At 41.3% G+C, this 20157-nt stretch overlaps 1 protein-coding gene across 14 annotated transcripts in view; it reads left to right on the top strand.

The window, feature by feature from the left end:
- The window catches only part of RALGAPB (Ral GTPase activating protein non-catalytic subunit beta), a 112789-nt gene extending 93637 nt beyond the window's left edge, over nt 1–19152 (top strand). For all 14 annotated transcript variants that reach the window (XM_043526610.1, XM_037877287.2, XM_037877288.2 and 11 more), the window contains 7 exons: nt 2900–3065; nt 4880–5002; nt 7109–7245; nt 12127–12235; nt 12467–12545; nt 13251–13399; nt 14200–19152. In XM_043526610.1, coding sequence (XP_043382545.1) covers nt 2900–3065; nt 4880–5002; nt 7109–7245; nt 12127–12235; nt 12467–12545; nt 13251–13399; nt 14200–14393 — 957 coding nt within the window. In that variant the 3' untranslated portion in view covers nt 14394–19152. The remainder of the gene's footprint in view (nt 1–2899; nt 3066–4879; nt 5003–7108; nt 7246–12126; nt 12236–12466; nt 12546–13250; nt 13400–14199) is intronic.
- The last annotated feature ends 1005 nt before the right edge of the window (nt 19153–20157 follow it).

Here is a 20157-nt window from a genome sequence, read left to right as displayed (position 1 = left end):
TCCTCCTTCTTGCCCACATTTCTTGATCATCCTGCTCTTGAATTAACCCCATATGCATACGGTAAACATTCCAGTATCCCAGGTCACATACAGTATTCATGGACTGTTACAGAACAGCTTTGAATCTATCGTAATGCACACATAGCATCTTATACTACTGTACAACACAGCACTGTACACACGCAACAAAGTCCTTGAAAATCACTGATACGAAAACTACCCGGAAAAAAACATATTGTAGCAGAGTGCTATGGAGGCAGAATAGTAAATTGAAGTAGTAATGAGCAGCATTATGTGCTGGCATATGTTAGGGGGTTGTAATCCCCTTTCTCTAAATATAGTATTTAATTTTAAAATTTTATGGTTGATTTTAGGCAAGTATGCAACCAGTCCAAACTGCTGAATAGAATTGAAATATTTAGGAATTGGAAATACCTACACTTTTATGTCCTCTTAAGGAAAAATTAGCTTTCACTTGAGTCTGTGTACAGCTTCTATATACCACTTCTCCCATGGATTTATAGGTACATATCAGCAATTTAAAGTGTATTCAGTACTTTTTGAAAGAAAATTATGCAGTTTGAATCATCGTGTAAGAACAGGTTCCATGAGAAATACATTGGGTAAACAGCTGCATAAAGGTACACTAAAATAGGACATTGCTGAGAAACAGTATGTTACTACATTGTTTTTCAGCGGTCTATCTGTATCAAAAGAAATTTTTGTGTGAATATAGTCCATATGTAGTAACAGAACGATTAAAATACATGTAAAGTCTGTGTCGTTAAAACCTGATCTTCTGAGTTGCATTTGCTTGCCTAGTTGTGGTATGGAAGTAGTGTATCTGACCACCCATGTGCATGTGCAAATGTGTGCTCATCTCTATATCTGGAAATGTGTGCACAATTCTGAAACTCTGAACAAATCTTGGGCTTTCATTAAGGAAGCACAGTGATAACAATGTATTGCCAGATGCTACACACTTCAGACAACTAACAGTTTTCCAACCTAACTGGTCTTGTGTCCCATCTTTATGGGCAGGGCTGTTAGTACCCTTGATCTTCTTTCGCCTTTTGGTAGAGCCTCACATATGATGTAATTATTTATCCAGGCAAATGGAAATGGCTGCACAATAGCTATTTTTAAAAAATAGCCACATAGTTATGCTCCAGAATGTAAATTTTCCTTAAAAACATCTCTAGCCTTATTTAGAGCTCTGAAGATCAGCCTTTCTAATGTGAATGAGATATAAACCCATTCAGTTGTGTATGCCTGTGTTTGCAGATGGCCCAGAACAATACTTCTGAGACTTGTGAACTCTCATATCCAATGCGGCTGAACCATAACCAAACACTGAATGTTATCATTAACTGTCTCACTGCTGACCATGTTAACAAAGCCTTCCATGTAATGTGTGTATCCATTGGTGGATAGGGTGAAATGGGGCTCTTGGGATGGGTGGGTGCAAGGAGGCTCTTACTGACACTGTAAGTACATTGTTCGGGTTGTACAGTCCCTAGCACACTGGGGCCCTGTGTGCTAGTGCTGTATGAATACTGCAGACCCTTCTTGCTCCATATTTAAAGTCCTCTCTCCCATGTCCCAGGAAGGAGAGAGAGAAATGAGCTTCATCCCCCTCCTTCTTCAGGAGACCTAACCGTCTCCTATGTGCTAAACACCACAAGTGCCTCCTACCCCTTCCTGCCTGCAAAAGCTCCACAGTCTCCTATATGCTTTTCAAAACCTCCACCTGGCCTCAGTGATACCTAAAATGCAGCTCTTTGTGCGTTCTGTAAAAAACCTGTGGAACTGGGTGTGGAGGGGAGAGTAAAACTGAACTCGGATTCAAAATAACGAGGCGTGGCAGAATTAGATTTTTATGTATAGTTTTGATGGATAATATCAGTGTTTATTTTTAAGCATTTGTAAAATAGATTTAAATTTTCACAGTTGCACAAAATTAAGCATTTTTAGCATTTTTGTAGTGTTTTCTTTTTTTACATTTTCAGTTGTGGGCAATTAATGGGTGGGTTCAGCCAATAATAATTAAATGGCAGCAGACATTGAGATTCAAAAAAGTTACACCTTTATAACCATTAAAACACCCATTGTCAACATATCAAAATACACAATGTAAATATCCCTAAATCAGACGGAGTTCTCAAGCAGCATTTTTCTTGCTTTGCCTGACTGTAAATCTCGATCTATGGAAATATTTTTTCATCAGTTTGTGTGCATGGTGGAAGTTTACTGATTTAAAAATCTAATCCTTCCAAGCCCAAGAATAAGCAAGGAACTTCATACTGATGATACAGCACAGGATCAGGAGGCGAGAGTGAAGGGGACATGTCTGTAGGTCCTGCTGCATTATTTTCAGTCTAATGTGCTGTGTAAGACATAGGGCCTTGCCTTTATATCACTGTTCAGGTTTCATCCAGGTCAGCAGTGGTTAATTGGCAGCAGACATCTCTGTGCCTCAGTGCTGCAATGAGATTTGCACAGAAAGACCCCAGAACTAAGTGAGGCTTTGTGTTGGCTCAAAAGTCTGTTCCTGATGTATTCATTACAGGATTAGGGCCCTGGGGCCTGTGTGGAATGAGTGGGAAATGTCAGTGTTGCCCAAAACAAAGCAAACAAACTCATCAACTTGTAATTGGCTCCCTCAGTCTCAGCAAAGAGAAATGAAAGTCAGGGAGACTGAACTATTGTCACTCAGAGAGCGAGAGAGAGAGGTTCTTTAAAACCAGACTGAGGCACCTGAGTAACGTGGCCAAGACTGTACTACTCTAGGGATGATTAGAGGACGTTTTGTCAGCACCACATTTGCTGTATAGAAAAATTCAATGAAAACTGCCGCCTCCAGCTTTCTGTTCATATTGTGAATTGGAATATGTTGCAGATTCTGAAGAATGTAGAGTCTTCCAGAAATGTTCAGCCACACTTCCTAGAATTCCTACTGTCTCTTGGCTGGGCCGTAGATGTGGGAAAGCACCCTGGTTGGACTGGTCATGTTTCAACAAGTTGGTCCATTAACAGTTGCAGTGATGAAGAGAGACCTGAGCAAGGTAAGATCTGGTACTTGTTTAGTGAATTGTAACTCTGTGGCTCTTTCAGAATGCACAGGCTGTTTAAATGTCTTGCTTCGGGATGTACTAATTCCTTGGAGCATTGTAAATCTTGTTTCTTTCCATATAAGTCTGCCTACATTTGCTAGTATTTGGTGTACAGCTTTTATTATACCCAAGACTTTTTTTTCTTTTTAATGATGTTATTTATTTAAAATTAAGTCTGAAGTGCACAAACCTGAAGTACAGAACAATAATGTTCTTGTGTACTGTTGGGAGGAGATATTGAGTCAGGTCAGTTCTGCATCCATGCCTGTTCCATATTTTAATTAACAATATGGAGGGTGGAGTTTAATGTGATGTGATACAAGCAAATATTCAGATAGAATCAGAGGTTTGACATGTGTCTCAGTGCACAGGATGTACTGTGCGACTTGAGAAACTGGCTGTAAATATATTAAATTGAGATTTGATCAAGATAAACTTAAAAGCAGTTCATATAGAAAGGAATAGCAAAAATATAGACTAGGGTAATATTGGCTACTCAGAAGTACCATATAGGAGTGTCAAACTCGTTTTAACGAGAGGATCGGATTCCATGTTTAATTATGGTCCATTGGCCAGGATATAAATTCAGGACTTCATACTCCCTTAGTTCCCACACTGCTGTCAGTGGGTGTTTGAAGAGAGAGCAGTGGGAGAATGCAGCCTATATGTAGTAATTATGTTTAATATTTAGTCCCTTATTGTAACATTCAGTATCATTCAGTGGAAAAATTGCTGCCTTTAGGCCACTGCTACTGCTGCCCTCTCTCTCCTCCTCTTTTTTTTTCTTCCTTTTCCTTTCTTTGTGAGAGTTCTTTGTTCTTCATTCTGCTTTTCTTTCTAGCAGCAACTCTCACTTCCCTGCTGGCTTCATTCTCATCCATTTTCCTGTTCTGTCAGCTCAAATGGTCAGCAATGCAGTGTGGAGGCTGACGTATTCTTGGGCTTTAGTGTTGGTACTCCAAGGAGATGATTGGAGAACGTGGCAGTTCACACCCCTCAGAGATATTGTATCAGGCTGTCCAGAGACTTTGGTAGACATCGGTGTGTTGGTTTACACTTTGGAAGGTTTTCTTTGCAACTATGATTGCTCAAACCTTTTTTTTAAATGTAAAGGCAAGATTCTGGAGAGCCTAAATGTCATGAGAGCCACAAATACATCATCCAGGCTGGATCTGGTCTGTGGTCTATATGTCTGACGGCCCTGATATAGAGTTTAGATGAGTTGATAACTGAGTGGCCAACCATGCAGTGCTGCAAGAAGGGTAGTATTTTTATTGGGCTGTAGTAATAGCAGTGTCAAACAAGTGAGGAAACTATTCTGCTCTGACTAGGCCGTAGTTGGAATCTTGAATTCCAGTTTGGCCACCACATTTCAGTCAATAGAGATAAATTGGAGACCACCAGAGGAAAGCTATTAATGATGAAATGAGTGGGCAGGTTTAGAGAGCTGAGGGCATTCATTCAGGGGAGGAAACATAGCTGTCCACAAATATCTGTGGGGAGACTGCAATATGGCCAGGGATTAATTGTACTCTTAGTAAACAAGTACGGAAGGGGATAAGTAGGCAATTTAAAGATTGCCACGGCTGTGGTTGTTACATGGTAATAACTAGATTTGAGTGTGCACTTTGGCTTTCATCTTAACTTCTTTCTTTTACTCCTTTACCCCAGGTGAGTCCTGGTGCTTGCAAGTCCTTTATTGGTGAAGTGCATAAGGAGTTGTGGAGCTCTTTCTTTTGACTTAACTTTTGTTTCTTCCTTCTCAGATGAAATTGTTTCTTCAGAAGACACTGGACCGAGCATATTCAATGGGCAGAAGAAGGTTCTGTATTATGCTGATGCTCTTACAGAAATAGCATTCGTTGTTCCTTCCCCAGTGGAGTCCTTAAGTAAGATCACTGTATACATGCTATGTGTGTTTTTAAAAACACTTTGTTTACATAGCTCTTGTTTGACCCAGGCCTGTGTTAACAGAGATAACTTAATATGTATGTTACTAGCGCACCCAGAGGCCCCAGTTAGAAACACAGCCCCAAATACAGATTCTTCACTAAATAAATGGGGGGGAAGGATCAAATCAGCAGTGTCAGTTGTAAGTGATTTGTTACAAAATTGGTTCCTAAAATGTATAATAAAAAAAAAATCCTGCTGTGGCAATATCATCTATTTCCCGCTCCTTCGTGTGATGGAGCCCAAGCCTTGAGCGGCCACTCAGGTTTTCACTGCAGGAGTGCAGTCTCCTGAGCTTGTCGTAGAATAGGGGATGGCACCCCCTGCACCGCGGCTGTGATTCCAATATGCACCTGTCTGCAGAGCTCGTGAGTTCAGAGCAGCTCTGCAGGCAGTGGATTGCTTTGGGGGGGTTTTCTTGGATAATGTGCCCCTAGGACGCGCATGGAGAAATACCCGCTTAATTATGCGCTCCAAGAATTAGAGCATTTGCTAACCCTTTACCCCAAAATATGCAGTGGAGTCGCTCTTGGATCAAAGGGTGGTTGTGCTGTTGTCTGCACTGCCAGATGTCCCTCCCCTCCCCTGAACACACCTTGTCTCTTAGCCCCTGTTGGCCTAATCTCCAGCTTCTCTCTCTCTCTCAGGGGTCCCTTTAGATCTCTCATCCAGTCCGTTGTTCCCGCTCCACTGGAGCATGCATACATACGCACGCTCTTCCCTCTCCACCCAAACCTTCCTCCCCATTCTCTGCTAACTACAGTATCACTTAATCCAGCTGCCACACCAACCAACCCTGCCCATTCCATCCAGCTGTTTCTCTGCTGCGCCCCAGTACCCAGATGAACTCAGAAATGAGAGAATGCTAGACTTGGAGGGTGAGAAATCGTACTGCATAGGAAACATGAAACCTAATGGGACATTGTCAAAAGCAGACCCCCCCCCCATGCCTAGTGATCTTAGCTTCTCTCAGTTTCTAGAGCTCCCATACTCACTGGCAGGGCATTCTCTGAGAGGGGCCCTGAATTTTAGAGCGCACGCTAATTCACCACCCTCAGAATCCTAAATAGGTAGGTCTCTTGACCTTCAGGTCTCACTGGAAATCTAATATTTTGAGATTTATATAAGTATCTGGATAGGCACTAACTCTGTTTTATGTAAATCTAAATAAATAGTGAAAGAAAATCCTGTATGTGTTGCAAATACAATTTGCAATGTCAGAACAAACGGTGGCAAACCAACTGCTAGCTTTGGTCAAGTATCACTTACATTTTGCTGACCAAAGTTTTGAGTGTGGTGAATGGTCTTCTCTTTACCATCTGGGAGATGGACTCTTGCCACACATGGCTGTTGAAAAGTGGAGGAGGGGGGAAGAGAGTGCTTGGATCTGTTGTTAACTAGGATTGCCAAGGTCTCCTGTTTTGTGAAGGAAAAGGGCCAGTCAGTTTAGAGTCTGCTCGAGATACCATCTTTCCTGATGTCAAGCGCGGTCTACTTCCTCCTTGTCTAGAAAACTGCCAAGGAAAAGGGTGGATGATCAGGTTAGCAGTGACTGGCTAACTTTACTGTCCTCTAGTTTCCTACAGTTTCTTTGTCCCTTATCAGTCTGGCTTGAGACCTGAGCATAACTTCAAGACTGCAGAGAAATCTATGGTTGTTGATCACCTCCTAATGAAGGACAAGGGTCATGTCTCATGGTAGTCTTATTAGATTATTCAACAGCCTTTGTTTCTGTTGACTGAAGTGTTGACTCTCTGTGGAACTGGCTGGGGTTACTAGGATAGCTTAATGACACACCGGCTAGAGGGCTCTGTAAAAGGCAAGTGCTTCTTTGAAACAAGCTTTTGATATTTTTCTCTTATCATTCTTCTTCACACCCTGTCTTGGATTTGGAATGTTTTTTCCCCACCCTGTCCCATTTTTAGCAATATGTGTAGCCTTGCTGTGTACTCTGAGTAATCATGGGCATATTTAACTTCAGAATCTTAAACTTCACCTTTTTTGCCAGAAGGAAAACATTCTTTCCTCTTCCTTTTGGCTTTCAGCTGATTCATTGGAAAGCAATGTCTCAGACCAAGAAAGTGACTCTAACATGGATCTTCTGCCTGGGATACTAAAGCAGCCATCTCTGACGCTTGAACTCTTCCCCAATCATACAGACAATCTCAATTCCTCACAGCGGGTAAGGCAACATATCATTTGCAGCAAAGGGCTGTATTGTGTGCAAATTGTTATGTTTCTACAGCAAATACAGTAGATGTTTATAGCACTGATATTTGTAATCCAGCTTTTTAGAATTTGAAACTCTTCATCAATAGGCCTTAGTGATTATTAACAGCAATCTGGAGTCTCTGTTCTGATTTTGTTGATGCCCACAGTTGCAATAGCAGTAGGGAGATTGCTAGGTCATAGTATTTATATATATATATATATATATATATATATATATATATATATATTTATTTAAAATCCTACTGTTAGATTAAATATTCTAACCCTTGGTCTACATCCCAAACTCATGAAACATGTCCAGAGAACACTGGCATGTCATACCTATGAAACTGGTTAGAATCTAACCCATATTGTAGAAATTCAGAATGGACCAGTATGTATTGAAATCGCAAAGTTTTCCCACCTGCTCTGTTTAAAATCCCATGTTAGTTACAGCACATGTGTAAAGTTCAAGGTGCTGAGTCCTGCAGCAGCAGCTGAAGTTACAAGCATGGAAGAGTTCTGTTTATGGTGGGTACAGAACCAATCCTGTCATAACTTTGTAAGTGAAGGATTTGTAGAAACTACACATTCCTTATATGAAACACTGGCCCAAAGTCTAAACGTGTTGTGACAAAGTTCCTGCTCTACCTTGGTGGGTCTTGCGCTTTTTGGCGGATTTGCTCACCTTGGAGCTTCACAGCAGCCCTCAGTTTGGCCGTTTTCATGAACCCACAGTCCAGGTCAACTCCTCCTGTGTCTGCTCAGGAGTTGGGAGGTTTGTGGGGAACCCGGGCCCGCCCTCTACTCCGGGTTCCAGCCCAGGGTCCTGTGGAATGCAGCTGTTTAGAGTGCCTCCTGGAATAGCTGTGCAACAGCAACAACTCCCTGGGCTACTTCCCCATGGCCTCCTCCCAACACCTTCTTTATCCTCACCATAGGACCTTCCTCCTGGTGTCTGATAATGCTTGTACTCCTCAGTTCTCTAACAGTCTGCGTTCTCACTCTCAGCTCCTAGTGCCTCTTGCTCCCAGCTCCTCACACACACACCACAAACTGAAGTGAGCTCCTTTTTAAACCCAGGTGCCCTGATTAGCCTGCCTTAATTGATTCTAGCAGCTTCTTGATTGGCTGCAGGTGTTCTAATTGGCCTGTCATCTTAATTGTCTCCAGAAGGTTCCTGATTGTTCTGGAACCTTCCCTGTTACCTTACCCGGGGAAAAGGGACCTACTTAGCCTGGGGCTAATATATCTGCCTTCTATTACTCTCCTGTAGCCATCTGGCCCGACCTTGTCACAGTACATTCAGTTACTGATTTGAGACCTTAAACATTTTAAACAAAATTTCTTGATTCTGCTTTAAGGTATATATTGCATTAGCTGATAAAACATATGATGTAACTAATTGCAATTGCCTTCCATGTATATTTGTCTGCAAAGAACCTTTCTTTGTGTAAGGCAGTAGCATATGAAACTTCCATCTTTAAGTTGGTCTGACTTCAGTGGTCCCTTAGGTCTCTAGTACCCTGAGTCAATGAGAAGCACAGGGACTTCAATCTGACATGTTTATCCACTTAAAAACAAATGCCTGCTAAACATGCCGCTTTGTGAGTACCTCATACAGAGAGCCTGTTGTCGCTGCAGTAACTAAAGCCTAGAAGCAGATGCAATTCTTCCTTGCCCTTTGGAGGCTGGTCATCGCAGGGGGAATCAGGGCAATATGAGGAGGAAGAATATGTCCTTCCTAATGAGTAGAGCTGTATACTTATTGTGATCCTGGAGTTAGGAAATGCCCACATTTGTCCTCCTTCCACACACAACCAGAATGGGAGGGGATGGGGACAGGCAATTTTTTTACCCCAACTGTACTAGTTGTTGTGTCAGTGTGTCAGTTCTGTCTGGATCCAGTCGCCTTAGTTCATGAGAACTGACAAGGTAACAGGCTAGAAGCTTAGGTAAGTGATTGTTACATTTATTGCAGCATATATTCCAGGGCACAAGTCTTGGCCAAACTGGAGCTTAGGTAGAGACAGTAAGCAAACATTATAGTTTGTGTTTTTAAAACCATTAGAAAGCCTGGACATCCTAAGTTAGGGTTATATTTTGTGTTTTTCCAACCCTAAACCCCCAGTTCTCTTCAGATGACATTGCATCTCCTCAAGGACTCTTGAATTTGACAAGTTTTGAAGTTTCCTGACTGACCATTTTTGAGAGATAATGTGACCAAAAACATCAACATTATTTTCAAAAATGTGATCTGTCTTTTAAATCTCCAAATATCACAAACAGCCTGAAAACTTTGAAAATAAAAGCACATGTTTCTTGGCTAAAGACAGCATGTGGAAACTTTCAGGTCCAATTAACCTTTTAAAGGTATTTGACGGGGAGGACTAGAATCAAAATGCGCTTCATAAAGCCCAGAGCCAGTAATCTGATCCATGTAGATAATAGAACCCCATTGAAGTCAGTAGAGTTTCTTGTGGCTGCAAGGGTCTGCCTGTCTGCCCACCCGCACAGATCAGATTGCAGCAGTGGGCCCTGAACTAGCTGCAACCATAACTATGGAGAGATGTCTGAATGCTATGACCAGGGACAGTCTATCTCTGGCAAGATTATTCCTGACATTGCCTGTTCTGCATGGCACTATCTGCTTTTAGAGTCTCATACCCCAAACCCTGAATGATGAGGGTCCATTGATCAGTATTGTCTTGATGCTGCTGGATGTATTTCTATAGAAAATCACTAACCCCTGCCTACCACAATGGGGGATCAACATCTGCCTAATGTTACTGTCTAAAAATAACAGGGTAAAAGTAGTGTTCGTATGGTCAGTTATCCAAATTAGTGAGATAGAGAAGACTTTTTTTGCATGTTTTTCACTTGCAGCCTTATTACGATAGAATATCCTTTCAAATGAAGGATCACCAAGATGTGTCAGGTTTATCCAACTTCATTAGAACAGGATAATTCTGGTACAATCAGCAGTGGTAAGATTAATGTTGACAACTAGGCAATTATATCTACTAGGCTGTGTATTGATGCAGTGACTGAATACAAATATCTCAAACCACTGAGAAATAGCTGCCAAGGAGCTACTTCCCAGTGGCTGGTCACAAACAAGTGTAGGTCGTATGACATCCAGAGTGTGGCACATGATAGGAGAGGGAAATGTGAAAGACTAGCTTGGTGCCAAGACCCCCTGGTGATCTTGTCCTAGATGCTTATGGTATGAATACATGGAATAGGCACATTTTACTGCCTTCTCTCCTTTGTGATCTCAGTGTAATATTGCAGCTGTACTACCAGCTGCTCCAAGTAGGATGAGAACTCTGCAGCCTCCTCCAGCTCATGTGTCTGCAGATTCCAGGCCGTTGCTATCTCCATTTACATTTCGATGACTGCCTTCAAGAACCTGAAGGGCTAGATACTCTTACATAAAAACATAGGTTCCCTAAGAAACACAATTGGCAGGTAACCCTGGGGAGAGCGCGCGCACACCCACACACACACACGCCCCCCGAATTGATGGAATTTTCCAACTGGCTGCCTTATGTTTTCCTTGCTCATAACTTAGTTCAGAACAAAATCTCTTCTAATGTCCAAAGCACTCAATGGCCAATGACCTTTGGGCGCCCAACTTCCCTTGAAAGTCAATGGGAGTTGCAAGTCCAGTTGCCTTTTATGTGTTTGAAAATATCCCCCTCCACTGTTACAGGACTGTGTGTGTATCTGTTTGAAAGGTTAAAATAAAACCATTTGGGTTTGATAGGCGAGAGGGTCAAACTTTTTTTAACATGTGTGAAATATTTTTCATATCACTCCTTTGCCTTCCTAGCACCTTTCATTATAGGATCTTAAAGTACCTTAAAAACCTTGAATCTGACTGTCTCTGAGCAATGCCCTTGCACAGTGGAATCAGTGAGGCACAAGAGGGTAACTTGAGTTAGTGGCACACCAGTAAGAGAACTAAAAAGGTCTGATGCCCATTCCCCGGCTCTTCCTTCCTTCGTCCACACTTCTGTGGTCATACTCTAGTGACTAAAATAAGTTTGACTGCCTTTTGCTTCCATTAGCACTGCTGATCCCCTGTTGCTATGGGAAAAGGAGCTGGATTCTGCTGTACACATCATCCCCAGCATTCTGAGCTGCGTTCCCATTGCAGCATCAGATTCTACCTTAAGTTACTTACAGCTGTGTCTGTTTTCAGTGGGGCTGATAATGTGTAAACTGATGGCAGAATCTTTGATTGATTTTTGTGAGCCAGAAAGAACTCTGGTCAGCTTTCAATTCCAGAATGAGTTTGCAATATAGGGAATTAAGAAAAATCTTTTTATTTGTTAACTGAGCAAATTTGCTCTGGAGTCGTTGAGACAAGAAAGATACAGTACCCCATTGCCGTTTTCAGAGCAGCATCATAGCTTGTGGGCTGCAAAGAATGATGTGTAGGCTTCCATAATAGCACAGGAGTATGTCACGGTGTTTATATGAATGAACCAGGATGTTAGTTCAACCAGTTGAACTCAGACGATAGCAACAAAGTAAATGGAGAGATGTTCATCAACAGATTTCAATGTTAACCTCCCAAGCAATAAAAATAAGTGTTATAAACCAAGTGTGAAAAAAACCCCAAATCATGGCTTATAATAGGCTGAAAACTACCCTGAAGCTGTAGCCTAAACAATGACAGCTCCATCTTGTGGCTGTCACATGTGCTTCCTAGCGGTGCACCTCTTGTCTCTCTGATGTCCAAAAATGTCTTAAGAGTGACTACAGTATTGTTGCTTGTTTAAATGTTTAATTTAATTTTCATTGTTTTGTAAATGCCACTGTACTCTACTCTTCTTCAAAACAGCTCAGTCCTACTTCCAGATCAAAGAAGTTGCCTCAGGGCCGGACCATTCCACCAATGGGACCTGAAACCAAGGTGTCTGTGGTCTGGGTTGAACGTTATGATGATATAGGTGTGTAGAACTTCTTCTTCTTTTTATAATGAATTAATGTAATAACAGGGCCAGTAACTGAGTTGTATGTGAAATATTTTATTAAATAGAATTTTGTTTTTAGGTAAATAGTAGATTGTGATTTACCACTGTAGTTTGCATTTAAATTATCTAAACTTAGTTGTTTTGATTTCTGTCTAAATTTGTATAAGTGAATACTTAACCTGTACTGTAAACTTCTTTTTCTTCCAGAAAACTTTCCCCTCTCTGATCTGGTTTCTGAGACCAGCACTGGTGTAGAAACTACATCAAATAGTAGCACTTCCCTAAGGTAGGACTTCGAATTTCTTTTCATTACAATTTTTCTACTTTTTGCGAGCAATCGCTTATGTGGGGCTTCAAAATAGTTCCTGACTGGCTACATTAGCTTTGTTCAGTTTTCTTAAGACAGCTGCATGAGAACGACGTCAAAGATGTGGTCTTGTTCAGAATGATGCAGTGAAGTTCTTCACGTGGTTTTTCAGTCTTCCTTTTTCTCTGGCCACTAATGAAAGGACTCTTCTGTTGCAGGGGTTAGACTATGAGGCTGGGAATCAGACAATTTGGGGTTTTTTCTCTGGCTGTGTGACCAGCCACCGAACCCTCTCGACTTCTGTTTTACTCACTTATAAAATGGCTTAAAACTTATTAAATTGGTGTCTGCAGCACTTTGGAATCTTGTCACAGAAAGAGATCTCTAAACGCTGCGTTCTAGGTGATCCCACCATTCTTAAGTACAGATCACAGGACAGTGGAAACTCTTACTGGCCAGGCTCACGGGCACCTTTTTGCTGGCATCCTAAAAGGTTGTGGCACTTTCAGCAGCTATGTGGTGTACAATGTGATTGACCATCTCGCACAAAGAAAAACTTATTTACCGACCATTTTTGAGTGTTCTTGCTAAGCACCTTGTCTCCTTTCCCCTTCCCTTAAATGTTCTCTCAAAATACTGTCTCTGTGTTACTAATTTAACAAGTGGTTTGTTTTTTTTCTTTAGATCAACCACTCCTGAAAGAGAAGTTCCTGTGGTTTTCATCCATCCCTTAAACACTGGGTTATTCAGGATAAAAGTGCAAGGCGCTACTGGGAAATTCAACATGGTCATCCCCCTGGTGGATGGAATGATAGTTAGTAGGAGAGCTCTTGGTAAGTTCTGTTTTGTGAAAGGGTATATGTGGGAACCTAGTAGTGCCTTTGCTATCTGACTGTTCAATCATCTTTCTTTTAAATCTCCAAATATCACAAACAGCCTGAAAACTTTGAAAATAAAATGATGATTTTAGTCACTTCTCCTCCCACTGGGGCTCCCCCATGCTGGGGGAATCGCCAGGTAAAGAAAAGCAGTCAGTCCCTCCCTCGCTTTGTGCCTCTGGGGTGGGGTGGCCCAGAGAACTTGGCCTTAACAGATTTAAGTTTTACACACTCGAGTACTTTCATTCTCTGCACTGCCATGCGAGAGAGTTGGCCAGGATTGGAGCTCCCCGTGACTCCCAGGTGGGCCAACGTGCTGTAGAGGTGGTGCATTCAGCCCCTTGGGACTGGGAGAGCAGGGCAGGCAGTATGTTCCCTCACTCGGGGTGGCTGAGACTCCGTTTACGAACCACTCTCTTTTGCTGGCCAGTCAAGGGATAGCAGATGTGGCCCTTCATGCAGTCCCTGCTTCAGCCAAACGAGGAGCCCAACAGGCAATCTCTAAAGCATTACATTGAAAATTTGTTTTTAAAATAATGTTTAATAACAAAGGGGCCTCTTGGTGGTGGAAAGTTGTGATTCCTCACTAGCTACCCTTTAACAAGGGTCACTTACCCAGAGCACTGACAACAGTTGCCATTGGGCTATAGCTGGGACAGAGCCCGGATTGAAATATCCGTCCTCTAGCTGGGAAAGCAGAGGAGAAGAACTGGGATTGATTTTGTTTAAACTTAACACTGCTTTTTCTCTTTCAGGTTTCTTAGTGAGACAAACCATAATAAATATTTGTCGGAGAAAGAGGCTGGAAAGTGATTCATACAACCCTCCACATGTCCGCCGAAAACAGAAAATAGCTGACATTGTCAATAAATACAGAAACAAGCAGCTGGAGCCAGAGTTTTATACCTCACTTTTCCAGGAGGTTGGGCTCAAGAACTGCAATCCCTAGACCACTATCCTTCCAGGACAATTAGATCAGAGCTTGGTGGCTACAGTAATCGAAACAGTTAGACAACCAAAAAAACCCAAACCACCCTGCAAAAAATCTCCCCCTCAGTCCTCCAGAGTAGAGAGAAATGACTCAGTGGATACCATGCAGGAGGAGTCAGGAATGAATAGGCTCCCAACCTTCAACATCCTAATAAGACCACATCTTTGAACGGAACTCCATGTCCCCTGCACAAGAGGAGGCAGAAATTATACCACTTTCACCATTTAAACATTTTCCCATTCTGTTAGAAAAAATATAGCAAGTATGTCTGAGAGAGGCTTGAATACAGCCCTGATAGCCTCCCATGTTCACAGAAAATGACGGGTTCCAGGCATAGGTTCAGGAACTAACAGCTGGGGCTTCCTTCCTCGCTGCTCCAGGAGATTCGGTTCAAGAACTAATCCTGAGACCAGTTCCTTACAAGACATGAAATCAAGAACATGGTAGCTGGGATATTAACTTACCTTGCCTGCTCACCTACCCACAACCCACAACCACTGCATTCCACACCAGTCCTCCTGGATACTCAAAACAACATCTCTTAGCACAACCTTCATTCTCACCTAATTAGAGGAAAGAACAAATAAATATCTCATCCAGTGAGAAGGACACACTGAATACAGAACTCCATCTCTGCATAGGGGGATGGAAAATGAAATACAAATAAACCTGGCCCCCACATCTGAATGAAAGTTGTCTAAATGCACACATGCACAAAAGAAGAAAGGAACAGAGTCATCTTCCCTTCACACCTGCTGGGGAAGAGAGACCCCATCTCGGAGCATTAACCATCCACCGTAAGGAGTTAAATAGAAGTTCTTAAAAATACATCCAAACTCAATAGAAGAGACTTCTTTGATGGAGCGCATTCAACTTCTATAACAAGCTGAAGGAGAAAAAGGTTAGTTCATAAACATCAAGTCACGAAATCCATAGCTGAAGTGCTGTGATTTCATAGTTACCTCTCAATAAATTCCAGAATTACTGCTGGTGTTCGGCATGACTGAGTTTTATGCATATTTACACTTATACCAGGTATACACAGAAAACCTGAGATTACCTTACTTTCAAGAATTTTTTTCTACTAGATAACCGAGTTGTCTTGCACTTGTGTATAAACAAAGCTAAGGCATTACGGTCTGTTGCAAAATGTCACTTGGTTTTAATACAATTTGGTTTTATGCTGCTAACTAAATAACCCATTATAATGGTTAAATTGCCTGCTTGCTTACCATCAGATCAAAAAATGACTGTCTCCAGAAAGACTGTTTAGATAGCTGTATGTACAAGGACTGTTATCAGGAGCCATATTTCTGAGTGTGGTCCAGAACATTTGCTTTACTATTGCTGAAATGGGAGAAGAGATTTGGGGGCTTGCCCATTAAAGAATGTTTAACTCTTTGATATTTGTGCAGGTGTCAGACTGCTCCTCAAACTGTTAAACTATGCCCTAAAGAACAATCACCCTGCTGAATGTGCTTTCTCTTCCACTCTGGGATGATCCAGGCTACCACAGCCCCTTTATAGTGACTATTGCACATCTGGCTCATAATTCAACATAAAATACTATAAAGACACTGTGCTTTTAGCTTGTTCATCTCAAGTAGTGGCTACTGTTTCTGAAAGTGCTTTCCTTTCCTAAGGACTGATGAAAGTGGCCAGTTGCCTTTTACAGCAAGGAGAGGGTTTGTAAGCTCTAAACTCCTCTATTCCCTCATTTTAGTGAGCACAAGTCAAACGTTTTCTTCAGAACCGTAGACCCTCCCTTTTCTGTGTTCTAAACGAACAGTTAAATATGCATATTTTAGTTCCAAGTAAAACAGGCCTGTAGCATGAAATGTGGGTTTCGCATTCTGTGACTGTTGATGCCCGTTTTGTTCTCTGCGAAGCAACTGGCTTCCATTTGAGTTCCTTTGCTCTTCAGAGAGAACTTTTCCCCTCTGCTGGGTTCATAGTGCACAGCCCCTTTCTAGGAATCTGCCTTTACATTAGGATACCAAAATTGTTTTATGCAGTGCACAAACTCACACCGAGGGACGTGTTGGGAGGCAGAAGTCAGATTGACAAACATTGTATTGGAAATTCCAAAATCCACTGTAATGTGATGCAGAAAAGAGTAATACACTGTTCAGGATTCCTCTTCTCCCCCACCCACAAAAAATTTAATTTGCATTGCAATGATGAATAGCTGAAGCAGTCAGAGCACAGGTGGTGATGTGTGGTCTCTTCTGAGAACAGTAGATCAGCAGAGAGGATTTGGTGTAGAGATGAGGAGTTTGGCAGGCCCTACAGTTTATTATGAAAAGACATTGAGACTTCTAATGCAAATCACAATAAGTTTTGATATTTATTTAACTTTTCTATTTTTGAAAGTTACTTTTTGCAACAGTTCTGACTTCAAAACAGGCTTAGTAAGGAAAGTATTTCATCGCACAATACTAATGTAACAAGAAGTGGTCTTTTACAAAGAATAAATTGAAAAAGTGCCCTAAAAATCCACCTGAAAGAACTTTTGAGGCTGTGACAAAGGGGGGGTTGGGTGATGGAGTGTGCTCCTTACAGTGGGCTAGTGTACTAGTCACTCACCTCTGGGAATCTGGGTTCAAATCCAGGTGGATCACAAGTGAAAAATGAGACCACAAAGAAACACTGCAAACGTTTGCGTGATTGCTTGTCCTTGCTTGTCCTGCCATGCCCAGGATTCAAATAGCAAAGGTGTTGCTGCAGGTCGGACATGAAGTCCAGTGGTAGAACTGTAGAGGGAAGCTTGTGTAGCATCTTGCCAATGCTCGTTCAGTGCATGAGCACTAAATTTACCCACGGTCTTTATGTACCTATTGATCTAATATGACCAAACACATTTAGTCCACCGATTAAATGGCATGACCAGTGCATGTATACTGAAGTGGTGTAATAAACGTGTTGAGCAATCAAATGTCTGCACATTATCAAGAACTGTTTTTAAAAAACAAACCACCATATATGTTTGACCAATGTAAGAATAGTCTAGATAAAGCCAGTAGTTCACATATGGACTAATGAGCTGCAAAAGACATCAGTCTGTCCGTTATTCAGGCCTGAATAAAAGTGTCTGAAACATCAAGACAGCTGTACTGAGAGGGACATGGGTATTTTTTGTGATGTTCAGTCCAAGATAGCCGAATAGTCTTCACGTTTTATTTTTAGAAAGATTAAAGATCTGCTGTTGGATGAAGACCATTTCATGGTTTATTTTTGAGTCTCTAAGTTCAACTGGGACATGACCATACCCGTATCACTGCTGTATTTATCCAGAGCCTGGGGAACAGGGCTTTATACCTTACTGACACAATCTTAATTTGGTTTTACAATTGGCTGTTTAACACGTCACCACGTGACTGTTACGGCTTGGCCATTAATGGTTTTTCACTTGTCTGAAATAGTGAGAAGGGTAGAACTTCTGGAGAAACACTGTCCAATATAAAACTGTAGTGATTACACAAATACATAACGACTCCTTAGTAGATCCAGCATATCACCCTGAGTATTTACCACCAAATTGTTAGACCACATAAGAGAGATTTGACTTGGCCATGCTTAAAGGAACACTGGCAGATTAAAAATCCAGATTTCCTTACATGTTTCTAACAACACCATACATTATTACAACTGAAAATTAACCCCCTCCCTCCCGCGCACACAAAATTTTCTTAACGCTTACATGGCTTACTTACTACTTGCATTTCATTCTTGCTAGACAACATATTGACTGTTTCACTTGCATATAGTTTATTTTCAGTCTAGTCTCAGGCACCAGGATAGCACTACAATATTTGGGTTACAAACATTACACAGGTCTCAATTTAAATATTCCTTTTTTCCCTTTTTATATCCTGAAAACGTTCTATTAGGGGTTTGTAAAAATGTTTAAACTGAGAGTACCCCTTTAATGATAAATTATTTCAATAGAATTTGAGAAAAGGTAACATACTGTCATCTTGTTAGCATTTCTGTCTTAGAGTTGCAATAATTTTAGGATCTTACATCTAATTTAAAGAGTTATAAAGTATCTTTGTAAAAAGTACTTAAGGGTATTACAAATTTACAGCAAATGAATGGGAAAATGCATGTCAGTGAAAGATTAGATACCTTTGTGGACAGCATCCTCAGAGAAATTGTAGGAAGCAAAGCTAGTCCTTTGTAGCCTAACTAATCGAACTACTGGCTTCACAACAGATAGCTGTGTATTTCTCTCATGCAGTGTTCTGGATGTTTAGCCCAAAGGATAGCAAACTAAATTTGACTTTTAATGGTGAGAAAAAGTTAGATATGATTCAATGATCACACCGTTTAAAGGTTGATGTTTTTGAAGGAACCAAACGTATACTGTTTCCACACCGCGTTTTAGCAGGACTGGTTTGAAATGCGATTGCCAGGTATCATGTGCTTAAAATCATGTACACTTTGTGTGAACTTCTGTATGTTGCCAAGACATGATCTTTTTGTTTCTATTGTATTTTTCTGTAAATATTACTGGCGCTAAGTTGTAAAGTAAAGGCAAACTGTAAATATGAAGATGTGAACTATGTTCTCTTGTCTCTAGTACTTTATCTCTTATTTGTTTAGGGAAGGCACAAAGGCTTGTATGTATTTAGGCCAATTATTTGTCCAGAAGAAACACATCAAATATTGAATGTAACACAATTAGTCCAATAAATTTTAAAGAAATTCTTATCTAGTACCTGAGTGGTGTTCAATTTGTGAGCACGTTTTTGTCCAAGCCAACACGTTCACCCAACATGCCACGGTCAGCATTAATTAATGGAAGTACTGAAATAGCTGCTCTGTAGCTTAGCTCTGGTTACACTGCACAGGCTTGGCTTTAAGTAAACCAAGATCCCTCAAGTCACAATCTAGGGAGGTAGTGCCTCACAAACGTACAGTAATTTATGCTCACTACAACCCTGTTACACACAGGGAACTGCTGTTCGGAAAGGCAAAGTGTCACGTGGTCTCTATGGCAGAGTCTGCAATAAAGTCAAGATGTATTGACTTAACCAGAGGGCCAGCCTTGCTCTGTGTCGTGATGCCACAACCTAAAAAGCTTTGTCCCCGGAACCAGTTCAAGTCAGTCCAAGGGAGATACCACCAGGTACTGCATTCCTGCTGAAATGACACCTGGGAACCATGGCACTATCAGAGAGAAGTGGCAGTTCATTCAGTGTTCTGCCTTAGACACTGGACAGCAGATAGGTATTCAGTGTGAATCGTCTGTGCCTCAAATTTCTCCTGTGGATTCTTGTCTTGATTCATAGATTCCAAGGCCAGAAGGGACCATTGTGGTCCTCTAGTCTGACCACCTGGAGAACTCAAGCCAGAGAACTTCTTCAAAATAATTCCTAGAGCAGATCTTTAAGAGAAACATCCAATCTTAATTTTAAAATGGTCACTGATGGAAAATCCACCACAACCCTTGGCAAATTGTTCCAATGGATTATTACTCTCAACTCTTAAAAAATTACACCTTATTTCCAGTCTGAATTTGTCTAGCTTCAGCTTCCAGCCACTGGATCATGTTCTACCATTCTCTGTGAGATTGAAGAGCCCATTATCAAATATTTGTTCCCCTTATAGATACTTAAACTGTAATCAAGTCACCCCTTAACCTTCTCTTTAAGTTAAAAATTGAGCTCCTGGAGTCTATCACTGTAAGGCATGTTTTCTAACCCTTTAGTCATTTTTG

This window comes from Chelonia mydas, chromosome 13, assembly GCF_015237465.2.
Source record: "Chelonia mydas isolate rCheMyd1 chromosome 13, rCheMyd1.pri.v2, whole genome shotgun sequence".
NCBI lineage: Eukaryota > Metazoa > Chordata > Testudines > Cheloniidae > Chelonia > Chelonia mydas.
The sequence above is the reverse complement of the archived record's forward strand: the minus strand, read 5'-3'. Positions and strand labels throughout refer to the sequence as shown.